The sequence below is a fragment of the Cricetulus griseus genome, chromosome 2 (genome assembly GCF_003668045.3).
Source record: "Cricetulus griseus strain 17A/GY chromosome 2, alternate assembly CriGri-PICRH-1.0, whole genome shotgun sequence".
NCBI classification, from domain to species: domain Eukaryota; kingdom Metazoa; phylum Chordata; class Mammalia; order Rodentia; family Cricetidae; genus Cricetulus; species Cricetulus griseus.
The window spans coordinates 321983460-322007239 of record NC_048595.1 but is presented as its reverse complement, the minus strand read 5'-3'; the positions used below and the strand labels follow the sequence as shown (position 1 = coordinate 322007239).

General features: G+C 41.7%; 1 protein-coding gene and 1 pseudogene across 3 annotated transcripts in view; one reads left to right on the top strand and one right to left on the bottom strand.

The window, feature by feature from the left end:
• Positions 1 to 3003, top strand: part of Srek1 (splicing regulatory glutamic acid and lysine rich protein 1) — a 34768-nt gene extending 31765 nt beyond the window's left edge. For all 3 annotated transcript variants that reach the window (XM_027401570.2, XM_027401571.2, XM_027401572.2), the window contains one exon: positions 896 to 3003. In XM_027401570.2, coding sequence (XP_027257371.1) covers positions 896 to 1045 — 150 coding nt within the window. In that variant the 3' untranslated portion in view covers positions 1046 to 3003. The remainder of the gene's footprint in view (positions 1 to 895) is intronic.
• A 16915-nt stretch (positions 3004 to 19918) lies between these two features.
• Positions 19919 to 20743, bottom strand: LOC100751538 (annotated as a pseudogene).
• Positions 20744 to 23780: the final 3037 nt, after the last annotated feature.

The window sequence follows — 23780 nt, the reverse complement described above, 5'->3', positions numbered from 1 at the left end:
GGCTCTGGATGCAGTGGACTGAATGTTTGGTGCCCCTTAGGGCACCAGGGCTCAGGGCACTTCTGCCATTTGCACAGATTACATTTTGAAGAAATGAGAACCAATTAAAACAGAAGCAGCTTAATTCCTTATACAATGAGAAAATTTTAGATAACTTCTGGATAACAAGTGTATTTAATATGTTTATGATACTGAGGTTTGTGTTTGATCCATTTTCCTCAGCATTCATTTGAGCAAATTTGTTAAAAATAGATTTGTTCATATGTAATAAATACATCATTAAAATCCAAAGTCCTTAACCAATCCAGAGTTGAAAACTAAAACTCCCTAATTAAGCTTTTTCTTGGAAATTGTAAGTACTTGTGAATTATGTCAGTTCTTTTTACTATCTAGTATAATTCTATTTGGAAATATAGGTTCTGGAATTTATTTTGCTACTGATGGAAGTTTATTGTCATCATCAGTGAAATTGGCCTTATTTATTAAGCATGAGTTACTTGTTAGGTATTCTTTGTCCGTGCGTAATTCTCCCTTAGACTGGGGGCAGAGTTTAGACTGCTTTTGAAGACTTTCTAAGAACAGCTACTCCCTTTTATACATGTTCACATTTATTTCTTGTGTTTTGGAAAGCTCTTTGCCTTTTTTGGGGTTTTATGAGGGTGTTTTTGAAGAGCTACAATTTTTGTTTACCTGTTCTGATTTTGTTATCATGAGTTGCCCATCTTTTGTTGGAAATAACATACAAAGGGCAAATTGATACATGTGCTTGCATGGGTTTTTAATGAAAGAAAACACTGCAGTTTTCTTCACAAAAAACTGTTATATCATTTAGCCATACATAATTACAGACAGTTATTGTGCAAGATAGTGAACATGCGCTTGATGTTTGTTGTAGAAGGAACACAGTAAAGAGGCAGATTCAAGTGTGAGCCAAGATACAGATGAGAAGGACCCACCAAGGACTGAGGAAGAAAACAAAGTACAGCAGAATGGGAATTGCCAACCAAGTGAAGAGAGCCTCTGCAGTAAAGCTGATGTGGTGTAGGACCACCTGCTGCATCTTTCCCTCCTTGGTGGGATCAAACCCAAAGCTTTCAGTTCACAACAAGATGTAAATGGGGAAGAGACTCACATATGGGAACTAACAGCTTTTCCAGCTATGAGGTGACATTGTGGACATCTTGTTACTGAGCATGGGCATCATGAAAATAATCAGATATCACCCAAATTTACCATCTTCTGAAGTCTGTGCATTTCCATGGTGGCTGGCACACTTGTCATGTGGTTCATTAGTGTTTGCCAAGAAGCATTGCAAGTAAATTGAACATCACAGATCCAGAATTGAACTATCCCTAAAGACTGGAGATGAGCATTGGAGGCTCTTAAAGAAAATGCTAGTTACTGAATTTTGTATTGTTTTACTTTTTTAAAGAAATTTTCAATATATACAGTTTGATGATGTGCTTGAATTTGTGCAAATATATATATACACTCTTGTAAAGTGCAAAGTATGTAAGAAGTTTTAACATTTACTTCACAGGACTTAACAGTGATTGTGGTAAATTCTCACTATTGTGTTTTCTTTTGCTCACTGTTTGGACATCAGTTTTTCTTTTAAAACAGTTTTACAGATTAAAATTGCTTAAATAAGTGGATTAAAAACCAACTGACAATGCATGCTACTGTTCTCTTTCAAGAGAAGAGAAACTGTGTTGAATACTAATAACAACATGTTAGTATTCAGTGTTTAGAATCATTGGGTCTGCCACAAAAATGAGCATTTCTTGAACTTTGTTGACATTTCCAAGCTCATGAATAATATTGCAGTGTGTCTTGTCAGCTGTAGGTGGCAAAGATCCCCTTATAAAAAGGAAACTGAGTTTTCAAAATGGGCCATGGGAGCACAAGCTGAAGCTTTAGTGCCTTCTACAATGTGTGGTATACTGTTTTCTAGGGTTTTATATGTGCTAGTCATTCTCAATTCATATGAATCTAGATGGCTGTATTCTGTTCACAACCATGGGGAAGTATGCTAGGGGTTTGTCAGAAGGAAGTCCTGTTTACAAGACTTGTGGAGTTTCAAACAACATTGTAGTTTTGGGACCACCAGTTTTCTACTGTGATGATTGAAAGGGAGACATACTCTTACTTCAAATCAGAGGAAACCAATTAGTTGTCTTCATTGGATGGCCTTAATATTACCTCGCAATCATTTTCTTCTAATGATACAGAAATTATACTTAAAGGAAGGACTGGGAGCATATAGAGGTGGTTTTGTGTTTAACAATATGCTTATGTGAGTTTAAGACACATGGTCATCCACCAATCTTAGGCTCAATTTTTCATAGAAGGTATGTAAGTAGTAAAATGAAAACTGTTAATGTTTTCTGCGAAACTATCAATTCTGGTTAATGCACTAGTCATTATTGTTACATTTCCAAATAAACCAAAAACACTTAATTTGCAAATCTTATTTAAAAATGAATTTTAGTTTTATTTAATACAATCAAATTACTCAGTTGCCTTACCTTATGGGAAGGGTTACTGTCACAGATTGAAGAAGTCAAGTAGCACTTTAGTTACTTGGTTCCAATTTGAGTCTTGTTTTCACATTAATACTGTTGAAACTATAATTTGAAGAGTAGAAAGGCCCTTTCTCCAAGTCATATAGCCTGGTTTGATTATGAAGCTGCTTAATCATCTTCAGATTACTGTGTGTATGTGTGTTTTCTTTTTGTCACTGTGTACATTAAACTTTGGAAGATGCTTTACTATGTAAAGTATAGATGGCCATTTAATAGTTTAGCCACATATGGTTGGCTGGTAAACAGCTTATTCTGATACAGAAATGATTGGGCACCTGTGGAAAGATTGTGAAGGAGTGTGTCTCGCTTCAACCGATGTCTTATTTATGATATGTAAGTAGAATAGAGCAAATGTTTGATCTTTGTTATTTTTTAGTACCATTTCTCTTAATAAAGTTCAGTATTTTAGAGGAAAGTCTTCAGTTTCCTCCCGCTCTTGTTTATTTGACACATGGATACTTTTGACATGGCTGATGCAGGCTTGTGCAACATCTCTAAAACAGCCCTGTAAATTAAGTTGAGGTGTTTTCCTGTCCTCTGCACTATTCAAATGTTTTCATGGGAGAAACTGACTGTTTCTCCTACCACTAACTGTTTTCCATGCATGTTATTTGCTCAAATTCATTAACGTAGAAGAAGTAGGGATATGAGATGAGAGGGAGTAAGGCAGATGCTGTGGGATTGGTGTGTGTGTGTGTGTGTGTGTGTGTGTGTGTGTGTGTGTGTGTGTGAGAGAGAGAGAGAGGGGGGGGCATGCAGGGAGGCAGGCACACATGGGCTTTGTTTTATCCATTTGATGTTTCCTATTAAGCTATTTTATTTCTTTCAAGAATGTTGTCAGCCAGGCAGTGGTGCCGCACACCTTTGATCCCAGCACTCGGGAGGCAGAGGCAGGTGGATCTCTTGAGTTTGAAGCCAGTCTGGTCTACTTGGTAAGTTCTAGGTCAGCCAGGACTACACAGAAAATCCCTGCCCTGAAAAACAAAACAAAACCAAAAATAATTTTTGTCACCCAAGAAACTATCAGGGAAACCTGAGGTAAGATGAGAGAACACTCTCCCACCGACTGAAAGTGCAGTGGTTTTTCCTCTCTCTGGACAGGATCTGATACTGCTGATAGCTTCTTGTGTACACTGAGCTGGTATAAGCACTGACCTGGTGGTTTTACAGGAAGGCTGCAACAGGTCCTTAACTTCTGTGACTATCGCTGTAGTTATTGTTTCTACCTTAATCTAGTTAATTTAGACTGAAAACACTACTCAGCCTGAAATCTCCATGTTTATTCTTTTTTGAACAGATTCAGTGTTTATCATGTATTTGTCTTTATGTTAGAGGTTTAAATTTTGGTATACTCAATTACAAATAAAAACCTTGTTTATAATCAAGATGGTTTATTTTTTTTTGGTCAAGAAAAGTGTCTTTTAAGATACTAATATTGTTCCTTTGTGTCGCTATGTTTTATTTTCAAAGTTTAAAAAGATCAAATCTTTTACTATACCTGTGTTAACCTATGAGATTATTTAATTTTAAGGATTAGGGAGCTCACTAATAGCCTTTAAAACATCTTTAATTCACAGTGCATTACAGATGGAGTATGATTTCATTTCATGGTAGTTGAGTTAGCAGCTAGCATTGGTCCTTTTGGACGGATGCATTGGATAAGGGAGCACCTGTGAGTCATTGAAAAGAGGATTTACCTGAGTGGATTATGAGTTGAGCCATCCCCACAATGGAGAAATGCAGTGACAGTTCTTTATGTATTTACATGTTTGCCCACCATAATGTTTTCTCATGTCTACTTGCTTATAGTTAAATTGTTTTCAGATACCAGATTTAAAGCTCTTCAAAGGGATTCATCCTATTTCTGGAAGCAGGAGTCTAATGTAAATGTAACAAAATAATCTTTTAAAGTGGAAAAACTTGTTTCCCACTTAATCTGTAGGTCAGCCTTTCAATTCCTTTTGTCTTTTATTGTACAATTAATGATGTTTTCACCTGAGGAGTGAGTGATACATAATTAGAAGATTAAAAACAAAAGTCATTCATGACTTCTGGTCCATAATCAGGTTAGATTTAGTAATAGATCTTTTTACAGTCTTGGTTAAGATAACTAATAGTTTCTGGAATTGATTTGTTTATAGTTAATTTTTTCCCCTTGGTGTTGGGGATTAAACCCAGGTTTCAAAGTACTCTGTCATTAAACTGCAGCCTAATGCATAACAATATTTTAAAGGTAGATTTTTAATCTGTAGCTTGATACTTAAATTTATAGGCAGCTAACATTTTAATCTGGAAAATTGCCAGTTTGGTAGATAGGACATTTAAATTCCAGGATCAAAATGGGATAGCGGTCTCTATATTCTTGATTAATATTTGCTGATGGAAACATTCCTGACTGTGTAAATGCAGATCCGTTAAACTCATGCTGAGAAACTTGTAGAATTCTACCAGTAAACAGTACAGTGGGCAACACATGACTGAGGGAGAAATCTCAGGACTGATTTCCATACAAGATTTAAAATACTGTATATTTATACTGTAACAATTTAGTAGTTAAAAATACCCTCTTGGTCTCAAGTAGTTTACTAGAATAGTGCTATAGAGCATCAAGGGAAAAGTTAATGTAAGCATAACGATACTGCCTAGGTGTGTCTGTGAGTAGAACTACTTTGACATGGTACTAGTAAAGAGCTATAAGATGCTGCTGCTATCATGTTGCTATATTTTTAATAAAATGAAAATCTTGAAATCCACTGTTGTGGTAATTTTATCTTCTATGACTGCATATTCACAGCTTGTTTTTATAACTGAAATGTGATTTGCTTTTCCAGGCTTCAGAAATGACCACCCAGGCAGGTTTTTACATAATGGGCAGTCCTGTCTTATAGGTAAATATAATTGAGGCTTTCCATATCAAACATTTGGAGTCCTTTTTTTTCATGGCATCAGCTTCCTGGGGATTTTTGTGTAGTGATAATGGCCACCATGTCTTAATAGCAAGTGAAAGGCTTTCTCTGCTTTGGGGGAAGTATAGTTATCCAGGAGGCCATTCAGTTGTGTGCTGAGGGTGGCCTTTGAATTGAGATTAACCACTTAGTCAAAGTTGCCTCCTTAAAAACAAATTAACTAGGACTGATGATGGTTCAGTAAGTAAAGGCATGTGCCCACAAGCCTAGTGACCTGAGTTCCATCACCAGGACCCATGTTGTAGAAGGAGAGAACTGATCCCCAGAAGTCATTCTCTAACCTTGTGTGCCATAGTGTGCGTGCACATCAAATGCAGTGGACTGCAGATCAGAACTTAGATTTAGTATGACCTTGTGGCTTGGCTGGTCCATCCATGATGAGTGAGTCCCTTGTCTTAGCTGCCCTCTCTGATAAAACTAGCCATTTTGGTTTTCCAAAGGGTTATTCGCATATGCAGGGGCTGGAGAGGCTTTCTAGGAAACTTCCTAGTAGCAGATGTAGACTGCAGTGTGTGGCTTTTTCATTTGACTTCATATAGGGATTCCAAGTTGGAGAAGCCAAATATAGTATTATAATGTGCTTTTTATAATACAACTTTTTCCCCCTGTTTTAACACTGGGAAAGCCAGCCTAAATGTGATCGACTAGCTAGTTCTCTTTAGAGTATGACACTGTGTTTAATAGCCACAAGGAGGTTGTAAGTGGAGTTACACAGGCGTGATCTCTCCTACTTTCCTGAACTCCAGTCTCCAAATATTTGACACAAATAAGAATGGATATTTACTAGTGTCAAACTATTCTTTCTACAAACTTTTTTATGATCCTAAGTGTGTGTCTTGGCTCTTCAATTCGCCAACACCACTGTCCTTTTTATTTCTTGTTGATGCATTGACTTCCAACCTGACACTACCCTGGTTCACCTTTGCTAAGTCTCTCAGTTCTGGTTTCCTTTGAAAGGCCCTGTTACTGTTGTTTTGAGACTGAGTCTTGTGCAACTTGGATGGACTTGAACTCAGTGCACAATCAAGTCAGGCCTGCACCGCTGCCCAATCCACCCCCTCCACCCCCATCCCCATATCTCAACAAACCCTTTATCAGGAATGATTGTAGACACATGGGGTAAATTCCTCTGGCAGAAAGGTAATTACAGTATTGAAGTTAAGTCCTTCTCATTTTAATTATTTCTGTAGAATCCTAATTGGTCTGACCCCAACTTATTACAGTGTATGTTGATTCTTAATTAACCTTTAAACTGGCCAGGTTTTCTCATTTTGGTCTAAAGGTCATGCTAATCTAATTGCATGAGTTAAAATGCTCCTTCACCTTTAATTTTTTGAGGGAATTTGTGCTACATTGTTAAGTGTAGTTCCCCAGTGAAGCCAGTTGGAGCCTGAAATATTATTTACAATTAAATTGGTGTGTGTGTGTGTGTGTGTGTGTGTGTGTGTGTGTGTGTGTGTGTGTATGTATGTATGTATGTATGTATGTATGTATGTAGGTTGGAGGACAACTTGAGGGACTCTGTTCTTCCACAACATGGGTTCTGGGAATTAAAATTAGATTCCCAGGTGCCTTTACTAGCTGAGCCCTCTCACTGACACTGGATTTTTTTTTTTAATTGCAAATTAACAAGTAGACTTAGGGTTACTTGTGGTGCTTTAAAATAAGCTGTTGTGTGATTCTTTTTAAGTTGATTAATTTATTCGTGTGAAATTGTTCATATTTCCTTTAAACATCTTTGACAGCATTTACAAAAGACAATCTTCACTCCCAAGTAGTGGACATCAGGGCTACTGGAGCAAAGCTCTGTAGAAGAGAGGATTTAAAATTATAGAAATTTCACCAACTGACAATCTAGGTAGTTGTCCTTCCCCTATAATGAGACTTATGACTCCTTTATATGCCATCCTAGAGCCCTCATCCAGTGTCTGATGGAAGCAGAGGCAGACACCCGCAGCTATACACTGAACTGAACTTTGGAATCCAGTTGCAGAGAAGGAGGAATGAAGATCAAAGGGGTCAGGACCAGGCTGGTGAAACCCACAGAAACAGCAGTCCTGAACAAGAGGGAGCACATGGAACCCAGACTGCTGTCTGGGAGGCCAGCATGGGACTGATCCAGACCCCTGGATGTGGATGTCTATGAGGAGGCCTCGGTACTCTAGGGGGCCCCTGGTACTGGATCAGTATTTTTCCCTGATATAAGAAGGGACTTTGAGAGCCAATCACATGAGAAGGGATGTTCTCCTGGCCTGGACACATAGGAGAGGGCCTAGGCCCTGCCCAGGATGGACTTTGGGGAGCCCCCATGGAGGGCCTTACCATCCCTGGGGAGTGCAGGGGAGAGGGAGTGAGGGGCTGGTAGGGAGTTGGGTGGAGGGGAGGGAGAGGGAGAAGGGATTGACATGTGAAGCAAGCTTGTTCCTAATTTGAACTAATAATAATAATAAAAAAAACCTGCACTAGAAAAAAAATTATAGAGATTTTTTCCCCCACTCCAAGTTAGGGGTCAGAGGTCAAAGTTCATCAGGGTCTTGCCCTCTCTGTAGACTTCCAATGTTTTTGGCAGTCCTGCATTTCTTGGCTCATGAGTGTAGGACTCCAGTCCCTCCCTCCAAGTGACCTTTTCCCTGTGTCTTTTCTCTTTGTATTTTATGTATCTGTGTGACATGTGCATGTGCACTGTGTGTGATATGTGCATGTGTGTGTATACTGTGTATGCAGTTGCACTGCCCTGTGAGTGTAGTGTGGAAGTCAGAGGCCAACTCTGGGTGTCTTCCTCCATGTCTCACCACCTTATTTTCTGAGACTCTGAGTGAATTTTCTGAGTCTCTCAGTGAATCTGGAGCTCACCTGTTGTCTAGATTGGCAAGTCCCTGGAGTCTTCCTGTCTCCACTTCCCCCGTGCTGGGGTTACAGGCATGATTGGGAATGTACTTCTGTGTATGTTCATCTTATTGATTGTTGAATAAAATATTGTTTGGCCAATGAGGCAGCAAGTTAGACAGGACTAGGAGTCAAGGAGGATTCTGGGAAATGTAGTAAAGAAGTGGTGATCCAGGCAGGAAGTGACATAGCAGGGAGACTCATTTAAGCAAGGACAAGCAGGAAGTGGTTCCTTTTTCCCCTTCACTCTTCCTCCTGCTCTCTGCTCGGAGCCACCATATGATCCTGGGGATGAGGACACCAACAGAAGATGTCTGATAAGATAAATCTTATAAAATATATAGATTTATGACAATTAAGACTGAGCTAGCAGATGAGAAATCCTAGTCATTGGCCAAGCAGCATTTGTACCTAATATAAGTCTCTGTATTATTTTGTTCATCCATGAGGTGGGTGGTGGGTCCATCAAGTGGGTGGCAGAAAGATTTATCGTAACATAGGCACGCGCGCACACACACACACAAACACACACACACACACACACACACACACACACACACACACACACACACTCAGCTTTTATGTGGGTGCTGGGATCTGACCACAGGTCTTCATGTTTGTTCTGAAGGCACTAAACACCCACTGTACTATCTAGCTCCATGATGATTTCACCTTAGCTGATTTCATGGGCATGTCTTCAATGACCCTGTTTCTAAAAAGCCCCCATCATTAACAGTGGTTAGGATGTAGAATTTTCAGGGACATATATCTACACATTGTAGCATGCCACCTTACTACTTCTGTACCACTCCTGGCACCCATCACCACTGTTTTCCATGGGCTTCTTTAGGAGCAGGGAATAATATGTGCCATATGCAAAATCTGTTCCTGACTTTAGCATATATTCCACTGGAAAACCAATGCTACACAAGTCAACACACAGGTTTTCATTAGAAAACATTAGCATTGCAGTATTTTTGCTTGAATTGCTATAATGAAATACCTTGGGCTGGGTTACTTATAAACAATAGAAATTTGTTGCTCCCAGTTCTAAAAGCTGGGAAGTCCAAGATTAGGGCCCCAACAGATCTCATGTGTGTTGAGAGCCCATTTTCTCATAGATGTGCCTTCTGTTAGGTATAACGTGGAAGAGACTAACAGACATCCTCAGGCCCCATTCATAATGGCACTAATCCCATTTATAAGGCTTCCACCCTTAAGACTAATCACTCCTAAGGAGTCCAGCCTTAACAACCTGGCAGGACAATGAGTGCCTTCCAAACACTTTTGAGTGCCGTACACAAAATATCTTCAGAATATTTCCTAATCCACATAAGCCAATATATTCAGTGAGTTATTGAAATGATGGTGAATTTTGGTTACCTTTGGAGGTGGCATGTCAGGATACCAAATGGCAGGATAATGTGGGAAAATGTCTCAGATCCCAGTTCGTGCTTCTGAAAAAATGGTATGAATTTAGGGTTTCCACGACCCCCTCCTCAAGTACGGATGGAGTGTCTCCAAGAACTTTCGAAAGTCCTTAACAGTTACAGGCCTAACATAAGGGATGTCACAAGAGATAGAGATGCTGCAGATGCAAGAAATACACAGGGACGCGCTCGCGCTTGCGCGCGCGGACGCGCGCGTGTGTGTGTGTGTGTGTGTGTGTGGTGTGTGTGTGTGTGTGTGTGTGTGTGTGTGTGTGTACAGATTGGAGCTTATGCGTCTTATGAATGTGCATTATCTACATGTTCCACAAACAGAAGCTCCCAGAAATCTGTCCATTTGAGTTTTTATGGTGGGCTTTTTCCATTCACTTGGCAGACTGAATGATTATTGATGATTAATGGCTTGTATAGGCACCTTTAAAATGTTGAGTATTAATGGGTTGTGTCTAGTCAGTGGCTCTGTTGAGAGTCAGGGAAGCCTTTGAGAGGTAGAAGCAAGTTAAGTCTTTGGGGATTGGGAATCCATTCCCTTCCTCTCTGTCTGTCTTTCCTGGCCCCTACAAGATGAGCAGCTTTACTGTACCATGCACTCATTGCTTTCTGTCTTGCCTTGATGCAGACCCCAAAGCATGGTCAGCTGTAGGGGAAGCTGTAGCCATGCCTACTTAGGGGCTGGCTACAGGTGTGCCTGACCACGCTTGTGAGGGCGTGGTCAGAGTGACGTAGTGTGACTGTGTTTGCACTTTCGGTTTCACTTTGCTTCTTGCTGTACAGACTGCTGCCACACTGGCTGGCTAGGTCGCTCTGTAAGTAAGGCTTTTCCCTGTTAAATACCCTTATATTTCTACCTGACTCAGTATTGGTAATTTCCCACAATAGTCAGCCACCAAAGATGGAAACTTCAGAAACTGTGAGTGAAAATAAGTCTTCCTCCTTATAAGGTTTTTGTATGAGACACGTTGTCATAGTGATAGAAAGTTGACTGATGGCAACCAACTCAACTTTTAGCCCCTCTTTTTTTTCCCTCTGAGGAGGGTAAGGGATTAGAGCTCCTACCCGTCTATCATATGGTGGGTTTCTCATACTGTTGATGAGCCCTAGCCACCAATCCTCTCTCTAAGACCCCAGAAGATACTCGGTACTTGTGAAGGCTAATTCTTGGTTGTCAACTTGACACACCTGGGAAGAGGGCGTCTCAGCTGGTGAACTATATCCTTCAGATTGGACTTCTGGTACATCTGTGAGCATCTTCTGAATTGCTAACTGATGTGGGAAGACCTAGCCCACTGTGAGTGGTACTATCCCTGGGTGGGTGGACTGAGCTGTGTAGGAAATGAAGCTGAGTGTATGGAAGCAAGCCGTTAAACCGAATTCCTCTGTGCCTTCTGCTTCAGTTACTGCCCTGACTTCTCTCAATAATGGACTGTCACTTGGAAGTTGAAATAAATTTTTCCTCCCCAAGTTGCTTTTGGTCATGTTGCTTATATAGGAAAAAAAAAAAAAAAAAAAAAAAAAAGCAAACCAGAACAGTGTTCAAAGAGAATTCAAAAGTCTTAGGAGCTTGTGCCATAAGGCTTGACAAAGACCCAGTGGATAAATTTCTTTTTTAAAAATACTTTTTAAATTTTTATTTTATGTGTGTTGATGTTTTGCCTGCATATATGTCTGTGTGAGGATGCCTGATCCACTAGAACTGGAGTTACAGACAGCTGTGAGCTGCCATGTGGGTGCTGGGAATTGAACTCAGGTCCTCTGGAAGAGCAGTCAGTGCTCTTAACCACTGAGCCATCTATCCAGCCCCCAGATACATTTCTTTTTCTTTCTTTCTTTCTTTCTTTCTTTCTTTCTTTCTTTCTTTCTTTCTTTCTTTCTTTCTTTCTTTCTTTTTCCTCCAGAGACAGGGTTTCTCTGAATTGTTTTGGAGCCTGTCCTGGTACTCGGTCTGTAGACCAGTCTGGCCTTGAACTCACAGAGATCTGCCTGCCTCTGCCTCCTGAATGCTGGGATTTTTTAAAAAGGATTTTATTTATTTATTATGTATACATCATTCTGCTTCCATGTATATCTGCACACCAGAAGAGGGCACCAGATTTCATAACGGTTGGTTGTGAGCCACCATGTGGTTGCTGGAAATTGAACTCAGGACCTTTGGAAGAGCAGTTGGTGCTCTTAACCTCTGAGCCATCTCTCCAGCCCCTGAGTTCTGGGATTAAAGGAGTGTGCCACCACCGCCTACATTTCTTTAACATTAAAAAAATTACATTTACTTATTTGTGTGGGGGAATGGTGGAGAGGTGTCATAGCACCTGTGTGGAAGTCAAGGGACAACTTACAGCAGTCAATTCTTGCCTTTTACCATACAGTTCCCAAGCGTTGAACTCAGGTCACAAGGCTTGGCAGCAAGTGCCTTTTAACCCACTGATACTTCTTGGTGTTCCACGAAAAGATACAATTCTTAATTATGAATCACATTGTCATTTACTGAGGTTGAACCCACAGATTATCATTTCCAAAATGAAACAAGCTTCCTCTGCTGCTTTCATGTTGAATAGCCATGAAACCCAGCCCACAGTTTCAAGTACACACGCAGCATGCACACCTGCATGAGTGTGTACACACACACACACACACACACACACACACACCCCATGTGCACACTGTGCTGAAAGGCTTTTCTAAGGCAAAGTGAAGTTCATGAGCCGAGACTGAACTGAGCTGTCCAAATTGGTTTCAGCTGACGGCCTTTGTTAGTGGAGACGGCGCTCCTGCTGTCTGTCTTGTTATGGTTTTCATTTTCTTTCTGAATTCATTTCTGGAGCTCTGAGCCTCAAAAATAACAAGCTTGAAAATGGCTTCGTGCGCTCTCTGTACTCACTGAGCCCAGCTTCCACCACAGTGTGTTCTAAGCAGGATTCCAAGAGAGATGGAGCCAGGGTTGTTCATGCCCTTAGCTGGTGAAGCAGCAGAGAGACCAGAGATGCTGAAAAATCCTGGCTAAGTTCCAGAATTCCCTAGTAACCTAAGACTGAACCAAAGCCAGGAATTGCCAAGCAAATGCCTTTGGTAGAGCTCTTTGCTCTGGCTCATGTTTGGCTCTGTGGTAACTGAGGTACCCTGACTCACTCTTACAAAAGTATAGCCTCAATGGGCAGTGGTGATGCACGCCCTTCATCCCAGCACTTGGGAGGCAGAGGCAGAGGCAGAGGCAGAGGCAGAGGCAGAGGCAGAGGCAGAGGCAGAGGCAGAGGCAGAGGCAGAGAGGCAGAGGCAGGTGGATCTCTGTGTTCAAGGCCAGCCTGGTCTACAGAAAGAGTTCCAGGATAGTCAAGGCTACACAGAGAAACCTGTCTCAAACAAAACAAAACAAAACAAAACACAACAACAAACCTTACATGCACAGCCTCACAAGGTGGCATTTGCTTCCTCCAATATTTGTCTGTATACCCAAAGGGGAATTGGCTGCAGTTTAGTCCTATGCAGATATGAAATACTGCATCTAGAGAGAAGATTCAAGATCTAAACATGATGTCGACAAACCTTGGTTGGGGAGGGGCTGAGGTTGGTTGGAGGATCTGGAGTTGGGGTGGGGTTTGGTGCAGAAGTAAAGATAGGTAGAAGCCCTCCTGGCATAGACACCTGGGGCAGCCACTTTGAGACATGGACACATGTCCATGTGTATATTGTATATGCCTGAGTATATACTAGGTGGCCATCCTAGTGCTCTGAGCTCAGGGCTGAGAAAGGTGCTAAGGGAGTTAGCAGCATTAAATGGGTTTATTTGGTGAGGTCAGAGAGCCTTCATGAGAGAATGGGAGGGCATGCCCTTCACCAAGAAACCAGCATGAGCTGGCAAGGAGAAGATGGACAGTTCCCAGAGGCTCAGGGTTAGCTGCAGGCTGGGATTGACATCCAAAGGGCTTCCCTAGCACCAATGAGAGTGATACAATCTCGTTCTATCACAGGTTGTAAATAGCTAGGGGCAAAATCAGCATTTTTAGTGGTAAAGAGCTATAACTTTAGGCGCCACCTTCAGAAAGCAGCACCCCACACCTCCACCTAGTGAATAGAGTTACCATCTGGCAGCAGCTCAGACCTTAAAACTGACTGGAAGCCCCACGTGTTCCTTCCTGCTCCCAGCTCCTGCTAGTGGTGAACACCTCTCACTTTTAAGACTTCTCTTCACTCCGGGCTACTGTTGTGGCCCAGGACTTTGTGGCTGTCTCTGTCCCATCTGCTGCGCTCTTATTTGCTCAGTGGCTTTTCTGAACGCAAGGCTACTCAATCTACATAAAATCTAGTGTCTTTCCTATGCTTGCCGAACAAAGTCCCCAGGAGATGGCATGCCAGGAGGCATGACTGAAGCATTCCCTGAACTTTGCTCGATGACTTATCAGGTTACTTGGAGGAATTCATCTACCAGAGAGTCTGGCTGAGGCCTGAGGCTGGTGCCTCTTGGGGAACATAGCTGAGGCCAGGGAGAAGAGAGAGCAGACAAGGAAAAGTCTATCACCTGCATGCAAAGCACGGGTGGCCTGTGGCATCCCCTGATATCAGCTGAATGCAGAATGAATTCTCCACCTTTGCTTTGACCCACCCAATTCGAATTGCATTGTGCTTATCTCTACAGATCGGCCCTGCTTCCAGCCCCGTTCCTTTTGCCTTTAATCCTGTCTCTGTACTCCAAATTCTGTCCCTCTTGTGTCCCTCACCCCCTGTTTCATCCAGAATGCCTTATAAACCCATTCCCTCCAACTTTATTTCTCCTTCACGGTCCAGCATAGCAATCTCCCCATCAAAATTTGCCTGGGATGTTGTAACCAGTTGGATAGATGTCCTGTCTTTTCCTGCATGTTGCAGGGAAGCCTAAAACATCCTGGGGTAAGAAGCACTTGGATACCAAGGAGCGCCTCCTTTCAGGAATGAATATGCTGCGCTCGGATGGGGCTGCCAACAGTGCCCTAGGACAGGACCGAAGCCACAGCATTTATCATAGAAATCGATTTCTCTCCAGCGTGTTTCGCTAAGATATATCCATCTTACTTTGATCTTGAAATGTTTTGCTGCACAAATATCACGGCAAGTATTTAGCAGCAAGGTCAGCCGAAGGCATCGATGCTTTGAAATAGAAATTGCTTCATCTTGATCTCAGAGAGAAGCAAGACTGACTTTGTAGGTGCACAAAATGCCTTTCCTTGTATGAGTTTTGGAAGCCAAGAGGTGGCTTAAGAGCCGTGGCCGGGACCTATGAATTCACCAATGTTTTATTGGCCTGTACTTCTTTCAGGTTTACCGGTTGAACTCAATTTTAAAATTATCTCAACCAGCCCGAGTCTGTCAAGGATTCTAGTACAAGTATACTGCTAAGGTCATTCCGGCTTGGATTCTTTGAACCTGAAGATGCTCTGAAATAGGTACAGCTTTGTGGAACTCAGTTAAGGCTAATTAGTGTAGTTAGAACAACTGTAGAAATCATTACAACACATTTATTCGGTTTCATCTTTTGTCAAGTGTGTGCAATATTATCTACTTCTCTGGTAAACTTTTTGTTCCCAGCTAGACGTGTGAGGAACTGTCATTTTGGTTTGTTGTTGCTGCTTGGTCTGGGGTGAGTGGATGCTTGTTTATGCCTCCCTAGGGGAAGTTCATGCAACAACTGGAATCTATGTACAGTTTGTTAGATTACTCTTCCCCCATATCATTAGAATTTCCCAAGTATTATTAAGATATAAGCAAATTATTTAAAATCTGATTTTAAAGTCTTACACATTTGTTGTTGAGATGTTGGAAAAGAGAGAAAACAATAACCAATAGAAAAAAGAGATGTATCCCCACCAGAGATAAGCATGACATTTGTGTATGTTCTCTCAGACTTCCAAATTTTATATGTGTTTTAATGACTGTGCATAATACTTGGGAATTGGTTTTTAAAAACTGACACATTGATCAGGAGAGATGGCACAGCAGTTAAGAGCACTGGCTGCTCTTGCAGAGGTCCCAGGTTAGATTTCCAGCACCCATATCATCTTTAACTCCAGTTCCAAGGGATCCAATACCCTCTTCTGGCCTCTGATGACACCAGGCACTCATGTAGTGTACAGACATGCATGAGGGCAAAACACCTATACATGTAAAATAATACAAACATTAAAAAAAGATACATGTATTTTCCATACCACTGAGTAGCACTCTATAGTTCATTCTAAAAGATTGCATTGTATCCTGTTTTTCTGTTTTGTTGGTACTGGGGGTTGAACCTGGGGACTCATCCAGTTAGAAGTTCAAGGTGACTTCATTGTATTCTATTACACATGTGCATTTCAATATACTTCAATAAGCAGAAATTACAAAATGATGTTGTTCATAATTTTTCCTTTTTACAAAGAAAAGTCAACTATCACCCCTAACCCCTTAGAGTCATAGAAGTATATTTATACCCAACTTTAGGACAAATTCTAGCATCTGATTGTGAGGACAAGGGCATTCTGAACTCATTGTCAATTTATCCTTAAGCAAGAGTATACCTCTTCCAAATGTTAAAATACCCCTGCATTTTTTTTATCAAGTTGTTTGTCATCACTTAAAACATATGTTCTAATCTGACAGACTAAAATAGGCAGTTTAAAAGTTCCATTTAAGTTACTGTCTCTTGCATAACTACTGAAAATGGTACTTGGTGATTGAGTGAAGGTATTTCCCAAAGTGGACTGAACATTCTGTTACATTCACCTCTTGTGCCCTTTCACTAATTCTGCCCTGAACATCCTCCCTGAGATGCAGCTCCGTGACTGTTTTCTCTCTAGAGTCTTCCATCCTGTGCTGCTATTTCCTTTCTATACACATGGTTAACCGCCCTTCCTGATTATTAAAACATACCCTTTTCACTATAGAACATTTATAAAATAAAGATTACTCCCTCCTCTCCCGAGGCAAAGAAGGCTTTCTTTTCACCAAAAATCTTGCTCTTTTTGTCCATAATTAGTCTGGGAACACGTTTTTCAGCCTACACCTGCATCTAGGCATGACCAAAGATGTGGGAACAGGTCACTTTCAAGCTAAGACTTTGAAGTTATAGGTGTATTTTCTTCACAGTCTTTCTCTGCTAGAAGGATACAATTGTTAATGAGGCCTTAGGGGAGAAGGCAGCTGGAGAAGGTTGGGCTCTCTCAGTCCGAGAGTTGGAGAGAGCCACCTGCTGGCCAGATTTGAGTTACCCTGCTACAGGAATATGGTAGTAAAACTCCATCTGGTTATAGAAATGCAGTGTTTCAGTCTTTAGAATTACTGTTAACACTTTGGTCCAATTTTATTTATTTTCCCTTGTATTGTTATTATTCTCCCCCCCCCCCGTGTGTGTGTGTGTGTGTGTGTGTGTGTGTGTGTGTGTGTGTGTGCGCGCCACAGTGCCAATAATTGGGAAATGAGGTTAGTAGTTAATTTATAATAATTAAACTTGTAGTCACATTATATATGTTTTCAAGGTTAGACAGGCAGGTGATTTTCAAACACTTCAAAGACCTACAGAATAAGGCATTTAAGGTTTGTCACGAAAAAGAGACACATCTGCTGGCAGCATCAATTTGCTTCATAAAAAGATGACGGGCATCAAAGAAACTCCATATGAAGTTTGCTTTTGATGTGACAAGGCTAGCCACTAGGGCAAAAAAACTACCCTTGCCTTTACTGCTGACATTATGCTGTTCAGACTGGACAATTGGGACACCAGAAAAAGACTGTTGAACTTTGCCCAGACAAGGAAGGACAGTCCTTCCAGATTCCTGCTTCACAGAAGAGTCTGCCAGACATTCTGCAGGACACAGACAAAAACAACCTATGAACTTTGCCAATACAAGGCTGGACAGTTCTTCAAATTTCCCGTTTCATTGAAAAGTCCGCCAGGTATTCTAGGCTTGTAGGTCGAAGATGGATGCCCCTACGTTGCTGAGGAATTTTGGGTGACTGTCCAGACAACCAGATGTCTCTGTTGTTAGGTAATATTACATCCTTCTGGGGTCTTTGATGGAGTTAAAGACTAAATAGTTATAGTTTTCCTTAGTTACGATATAAAGGAAGTTAGGTATAAAACTTTGGAATCACTAAGATATGATAGCTAATGGAGTATTTTCTCTGAATTTGCTAAGTAAAAATACACTGAATTTTGTAAATGTAGTTCTTGATAACTTTTTTATTGTATATAATTTACTTTGTTAAAGTTTTATTTAGACAAAAGGGGGAAATGTGGAATATTAGTTTAAGATGTGTTACATTAGTTTATGATATGGATAATTTGTTTGTATACTTTTATGTTACATTTGTTTAACTCTGTAAAGCTCTGTTACTTTGCCTGTCTAACACCTGATTGGTCTAATAAAGAGCTGAATGGCCAAAAGCTAGGCAGGAGACGGATAGGCAGGGCTCCAGAGAGGATGAATAGGAGAAATATAGGCTCAAGAGAGAAGAGCAAGGGAGGAACAAGAAAAGGAGGAGAGAAGGATGCCAGGAGCCAGACACAGAGTAAGAGGGAAAGAAAGATATATACACTAACGATAGGTAAAAAGCCCAAAATTTAATTAAAGAGAAATAGGGTAATTTAAGTTTAAAAAGATAACTAGAAACAAGCCAAGCTAAGGCTGGGCATTCATAAGTAAGAAGAAGTCTCTATATTTGGGAGCTGGGTGGTGGATCCCCAAAGAGTAAAAAAAAAAAAAAAAAACCCAACTACACACATGTACACTTGCACACACATGCCAACATGCATGACCATATGCATACATACCACATACAAATGTAAAAAAAAAATTTAAAAAGCCTTCATCTGTATCTCTCCTATAAGGACAATTGTGCTTGGATTTAGGGGTCAAGATAATCTCCCTGTGTCAAGATCCTCAATTGAATTGTGCCTCATAAGGAAATATTGCAGATTCCAGAAGCTGGGGTCTGTCAGTGTATGACTACCTCAGCGGCTCTCTTTGTGACCCCAGCCACAGCACTTGCATTCCCAGATGCAATTACCTACTTTTGTTCAGTTTTGCTTTTTGAGAAGGGTCTTGTTGTGCTGCCCATCTGGCTCCACATTTTTCCCACCCCAGCACAGTTTGCTACTCATAACCCATGTGCTGTTGGAGCTTCACAATGTGCAATGCAGACAGGGTTGGGTTCCTTAGACATTTGCCTACTGATTTTCCTCTGTTCCTTCCTTTCCCATTTTCTTTCCATGTCCAGTTCTTGCACTAAAAGAACAAAAGCTAAAACCAAAAATTTCTTTAAACAAACATGTTAAATCTAGGCTTCAAGCCAGACTATAGCCCTTACAAATATGGTCAATGGAATACAGCCCCTACAAATACAGCAGATGGAATACAGCCCCTACAAATACAGCTGATGGAATACAGCCCTTACAAATACAGACAATGGAATACAGCTCCTACAAATACAGCTGATGGAATACAACCTCTACAAATACAGCTGATGGAGTACAGCCCCTACAAATACAGCTGATGAAGTACAGCCTCTACAAATACGTTTGACAGAATGACACGTTTTCCTTCAGCTGGGATGCCCACACCAGATCCCAGGATCTTTTGAGATGAGCCTGAGTTGCTAGGTAGGCTGCAATGCTGCCAGCTCAGAATCAATGTGTTGGGAGTATGGGGGAGAGTTCTCAGGACATTGTATCAGGAGGTAGTAGGGCTGCTAAGTACTTGGGACAGTGTTCTACTTTGATCTAGGAAAAGGTATGTATACCCCTCCAACTGTTTGGGTTAGGATTTAACTGGAACCTTGGCTGGTTTACATGGTGTTGACATAATGACTCACCTAGTCTCCTCCAAGTTTACTTACCAAACAGTTTCTAATTTTGTTTACGTTGTTCCAGGACAAAGCTATATATGGTCACAAGGAGAATGGATGGTCATGGAGGTAAAGCCAATGAACACTGAACTTTTGCAATGGATTTGTGTCCCAAACACAAATTCATTAAAATTGTTTTTTTTTTTAACAGACTTAATTCACTTTATTTTTTTTTTTATAAAAACCCTTATGTGGTGGTCACAGCTGGAGCCTGGGTCCTCTGAACAGAGAGACTCTGGTGTGGGTTTTCACAAGATGGTCAGTGAATTCCTGATAAGGAGACTTGGTGGATGCAGTCTCTTTCCAGAGGTCAAGGGTCAGGTCTTAGAGATGGCATCAAAGGTGGCCTTGGCAAAGTTGCCCAGGGTGGCAGTGCATCCCCTGGCTGATGTGTAGCAGTCATCAATACTGGCCATCATCAGTAGCTTCTTGGGCACAGGAGCAGAGATGACTCCAGTGCCTCTGGGGGCAGGGAAGAGACATACCAACACAGAGCCACAGTGACCTGTCACCTTGCATGGTGTGAGGATTGCCATCTTATTCCTCCAGGAGCCTCTCCACACAGGGACAATGGAAAGCTTGGCCAAGATTGGTTCCTTGATGATAGTGGCTACCACCGTAGAGCATTTAATACCAAGACCAACATGACCATTGTAGTCCCCAATAGTGACAAAAGCCTTGAACCTGGTCCCCTGGCCAGTCCGAGTATGCTTATGCAATGGCATGATCTTTAGAAAGTCATCCTTTAGGAATGAGCCCAGGAAAAATCCCATAATCCTGGATTCCTTAATGGTCAGGGAGAACAAGTAGATCTCCAGGGACTCCATCTTCATGTCCTTGACTAGGTGGTCTAGCTTGATGATGGGGATCCACTTCTTGTCTCCAGCTTTACCTCCATGAGCCCAGCATCCTTGACCCTTGACCCAGAGACCCTTAAGACAGCTGCTGAATCCCCTGCAGAAGCCTCTGAGATCCCTGGGTCCTTAGGGCCCTCCTGCTGCACTGGCACCATCCACCATTTGGTGTTTTCCCGAAGAAGCAGCAGCTCTTTTTTATTTTTCATCTCAAACATTAGTTACCCAGGGGCTGGAGAGCTGGTACAGCAGTTAAGAGTGTGTACTGTTCTCCAGGAGGAGGGGGGCTCAGTTCCAGAATCCTGTGCTGGGAGCTTAGGACCACTCATTAACTCCAGTTTCAGGGGACTCCAACACCCTCTTTTTGCTTCTGCAGGCATCTTCACTCACATGTGTAACCCCCCCCCCACATATGTGTATTCATACACTTACTCAGGCACCCATGTACACCCCACATACACAGATACATACACACTTACTCATATACACATCCCCCACACACATACTCACATACACAGACATCCCCATACATACACAAACATAAACTCATACTCATACATACACACATGTAACCCTTTCTCTCTCTCTCTCTCTCTCTCTCTCTCTCTCTCTCTCTCTCTCTCTCTCACACACACACACACACACACACACACACACACACACACACACATATCCCCATACCCCACCACACACTTACAAATAAAATAAAGGCTAGAAAGATGGCTCAGCAAGTAAAGGTACCTGCTGCCAAACCCGATTGATTGCATGTGTTTGATCCTTGGAACCCACATGGTGGAGGAGGAGTATGGACTCCTTTAAGTTGGCCATGTTTAGACTCCCACATTGACACACATAAATAAACAAATAACTGTAAAGAAATCTCTAAAAATTGCTTCCTGATTTCCCCACATTCATTTGATTATTGTGAGCAATTTTAATAAAATCAATATGCTGTCATCCCTGATAGGGGCCAGTCACATTTGAATATTTCACTGGTTAAAATCATGTATGTCTTCACATGGCTAGGGGACAAACTGTGGCACATATTTCCAGACTCTTGGGCACAGCCTGGATGAGTGAAGAGATAAATATCCCTTGCTGGCTTGGAAATGCAGCGATTTATTTTAACCATCCTCCTGACGGCACAGCCCTCCTGAGTGACTTTGCCCTCCTTATTTATATCCTTCCTTGTGCACTGGCAGCTTGTCCCCAAATCCCATCAGGCAGCCTCAAGCCAAGGGAGCAAGGATCTCATTTCTATCAATGGGAAGACCCTGAATGTGCCGACAATGAAGGATTTGGTGCAGGAAATGAGAGGTGAGCCACTGGCCTTGCTGTTTTCAACTGGGTTCAAGCAGGTTCCTCTAAACTTACTGCTATTTCTCATGCCCTGTTTGCAAGTAGATGCCATGGTATGCGTGTGGAGGTCAGGGACAATTTTTAAATTGTAGCTGTTTGGACAGTAAGTAGACAGCTTGGCTACTTTAATTTACATTTCCATGGTGACTAATAGTATTGAGGGTTTAGTTTTGTAATCTTATTGGCAAGTGCTCTCATTTGTGCATTATCTGTCCAATATGACTTTAAAGGTTGGTTCATATCTACATACCATGATGTATAGCCATATATTAATAATATACACATATGTGAGAATATGCAAGTCTGTTTTTATATCTACATATGAAATATAGATAAACATAAGAATATTTAAAAGTCTCATTTGGATGACATGGTTAATGCTTATTGATGAAAATATGCTCATTCTCACCTTTTCCTGTAGGCATAAGCTTTGCAACATGATTTTGCAAATCTGCCTGTGCCCACCAGGGGGCAGTGTCTGCATCATTTGAATCTGCTGGCTTTTGACTGGGTTGGTTGGTTGGTTGGTGAGGTGTAGTGGAGGAAATCATGCGTCAGCTATGAGGCCCAGCCTCCCTGGGGCCTCTTGCTCTCTGCCTTGGTGCCAGTTATTGACTCTTTAGGGTTCAGCTTCCCATCTATAAATATCTATCGTCTTTGCTACCAAGTAGACCCTCAACAAATTCACATTTGTAAGTCTGCCATTGTTACTGTTCATAAATCAGCCCATAGTTCAGTTTCCTTAGTTGGATTTTCTCTTAAGGCATTTGAGTAATTGCGGTTGCTATATCATATATTATTTGCTCAAAGGCCAGTGTCAACATGGAGCTGACATTTCTTTCCAGTCACGCAGCCTCTTGCCTTCCACTGCTTGGCTGTTTCCATTTCTATGCACTCCTAGGAGCGAAGGCACTTTGAGCACTTTATCCAGGAATGACATTGGCATCCCCCCGTGGGCTGTGTCAGGCCCCAAGTCTCAAGGATTAGCATTTATACGGTGATCCTGTCTATGGAGAGGTGATGTTCCAGTAGCACATTTTAAGTCATCCTTTGGTTTAATCATAAGAACTGGTTTATTTTCCCTACTTAGAGGTACATTTACAAGCAGATTTCTTCCATTTTGGTCATCTCATGCCTTTCAAGCAGAGCTGAGCTTCCTTATGGCATTCTCTCTCTCTCTCTCTCTCTCTCTCTCTCTCTCTCTCTCTCTCTCTCTCTCTGTGTGTGTGTGTGTGTGTGTGTGTGTGTGTGGTGTGGTGTGTGGTGTATGTCCCAATGACACAAGGTAATCCATCATTGTGGCAATGAAGAATGAGTCTCATAGGCAGCAGGTCTGAGATGCAGACAGCCTCTGTGTGCTGTCATTCTGGGCTAAGCACCTGGGCCTCTACACCTGTCACAGCAGTCAGCTCTAGCACTTGGGTCATGACCCAGTGTAGTGTCTCTGCAACCGCAAACCTGAGAACTGGCCAGGCATGAGGCACACCTTAGCTTTTCCTTCAGCTGATGGGAGTAGCTGGCTCTCCATGTATAAAACAAAAAGTGAGTCCTTTGGGCTTGCCTCACCCCTCCTCAAGCACACAAACACATGGAGAAAGTTGCATCTACACAAGGGCAGTGTGATCCTTTCAGTATATCATGAGCAGTTTCTAGTTTTTGAGAAAAGAACTCACTATAGTTGAGGCTTGACCGAAGCTCACTAGGTAGCCCAGGGTGATCGCAAACTTACAGCAATCCTCCTGCTTCAGCCTTTTGAGTTCTGGGATCATAGGTCTGAGGCACCGCTTCCAGCTTTCTTCATGCGCATCTGAAGTCTGTCACTTCACTGTGTTTTCT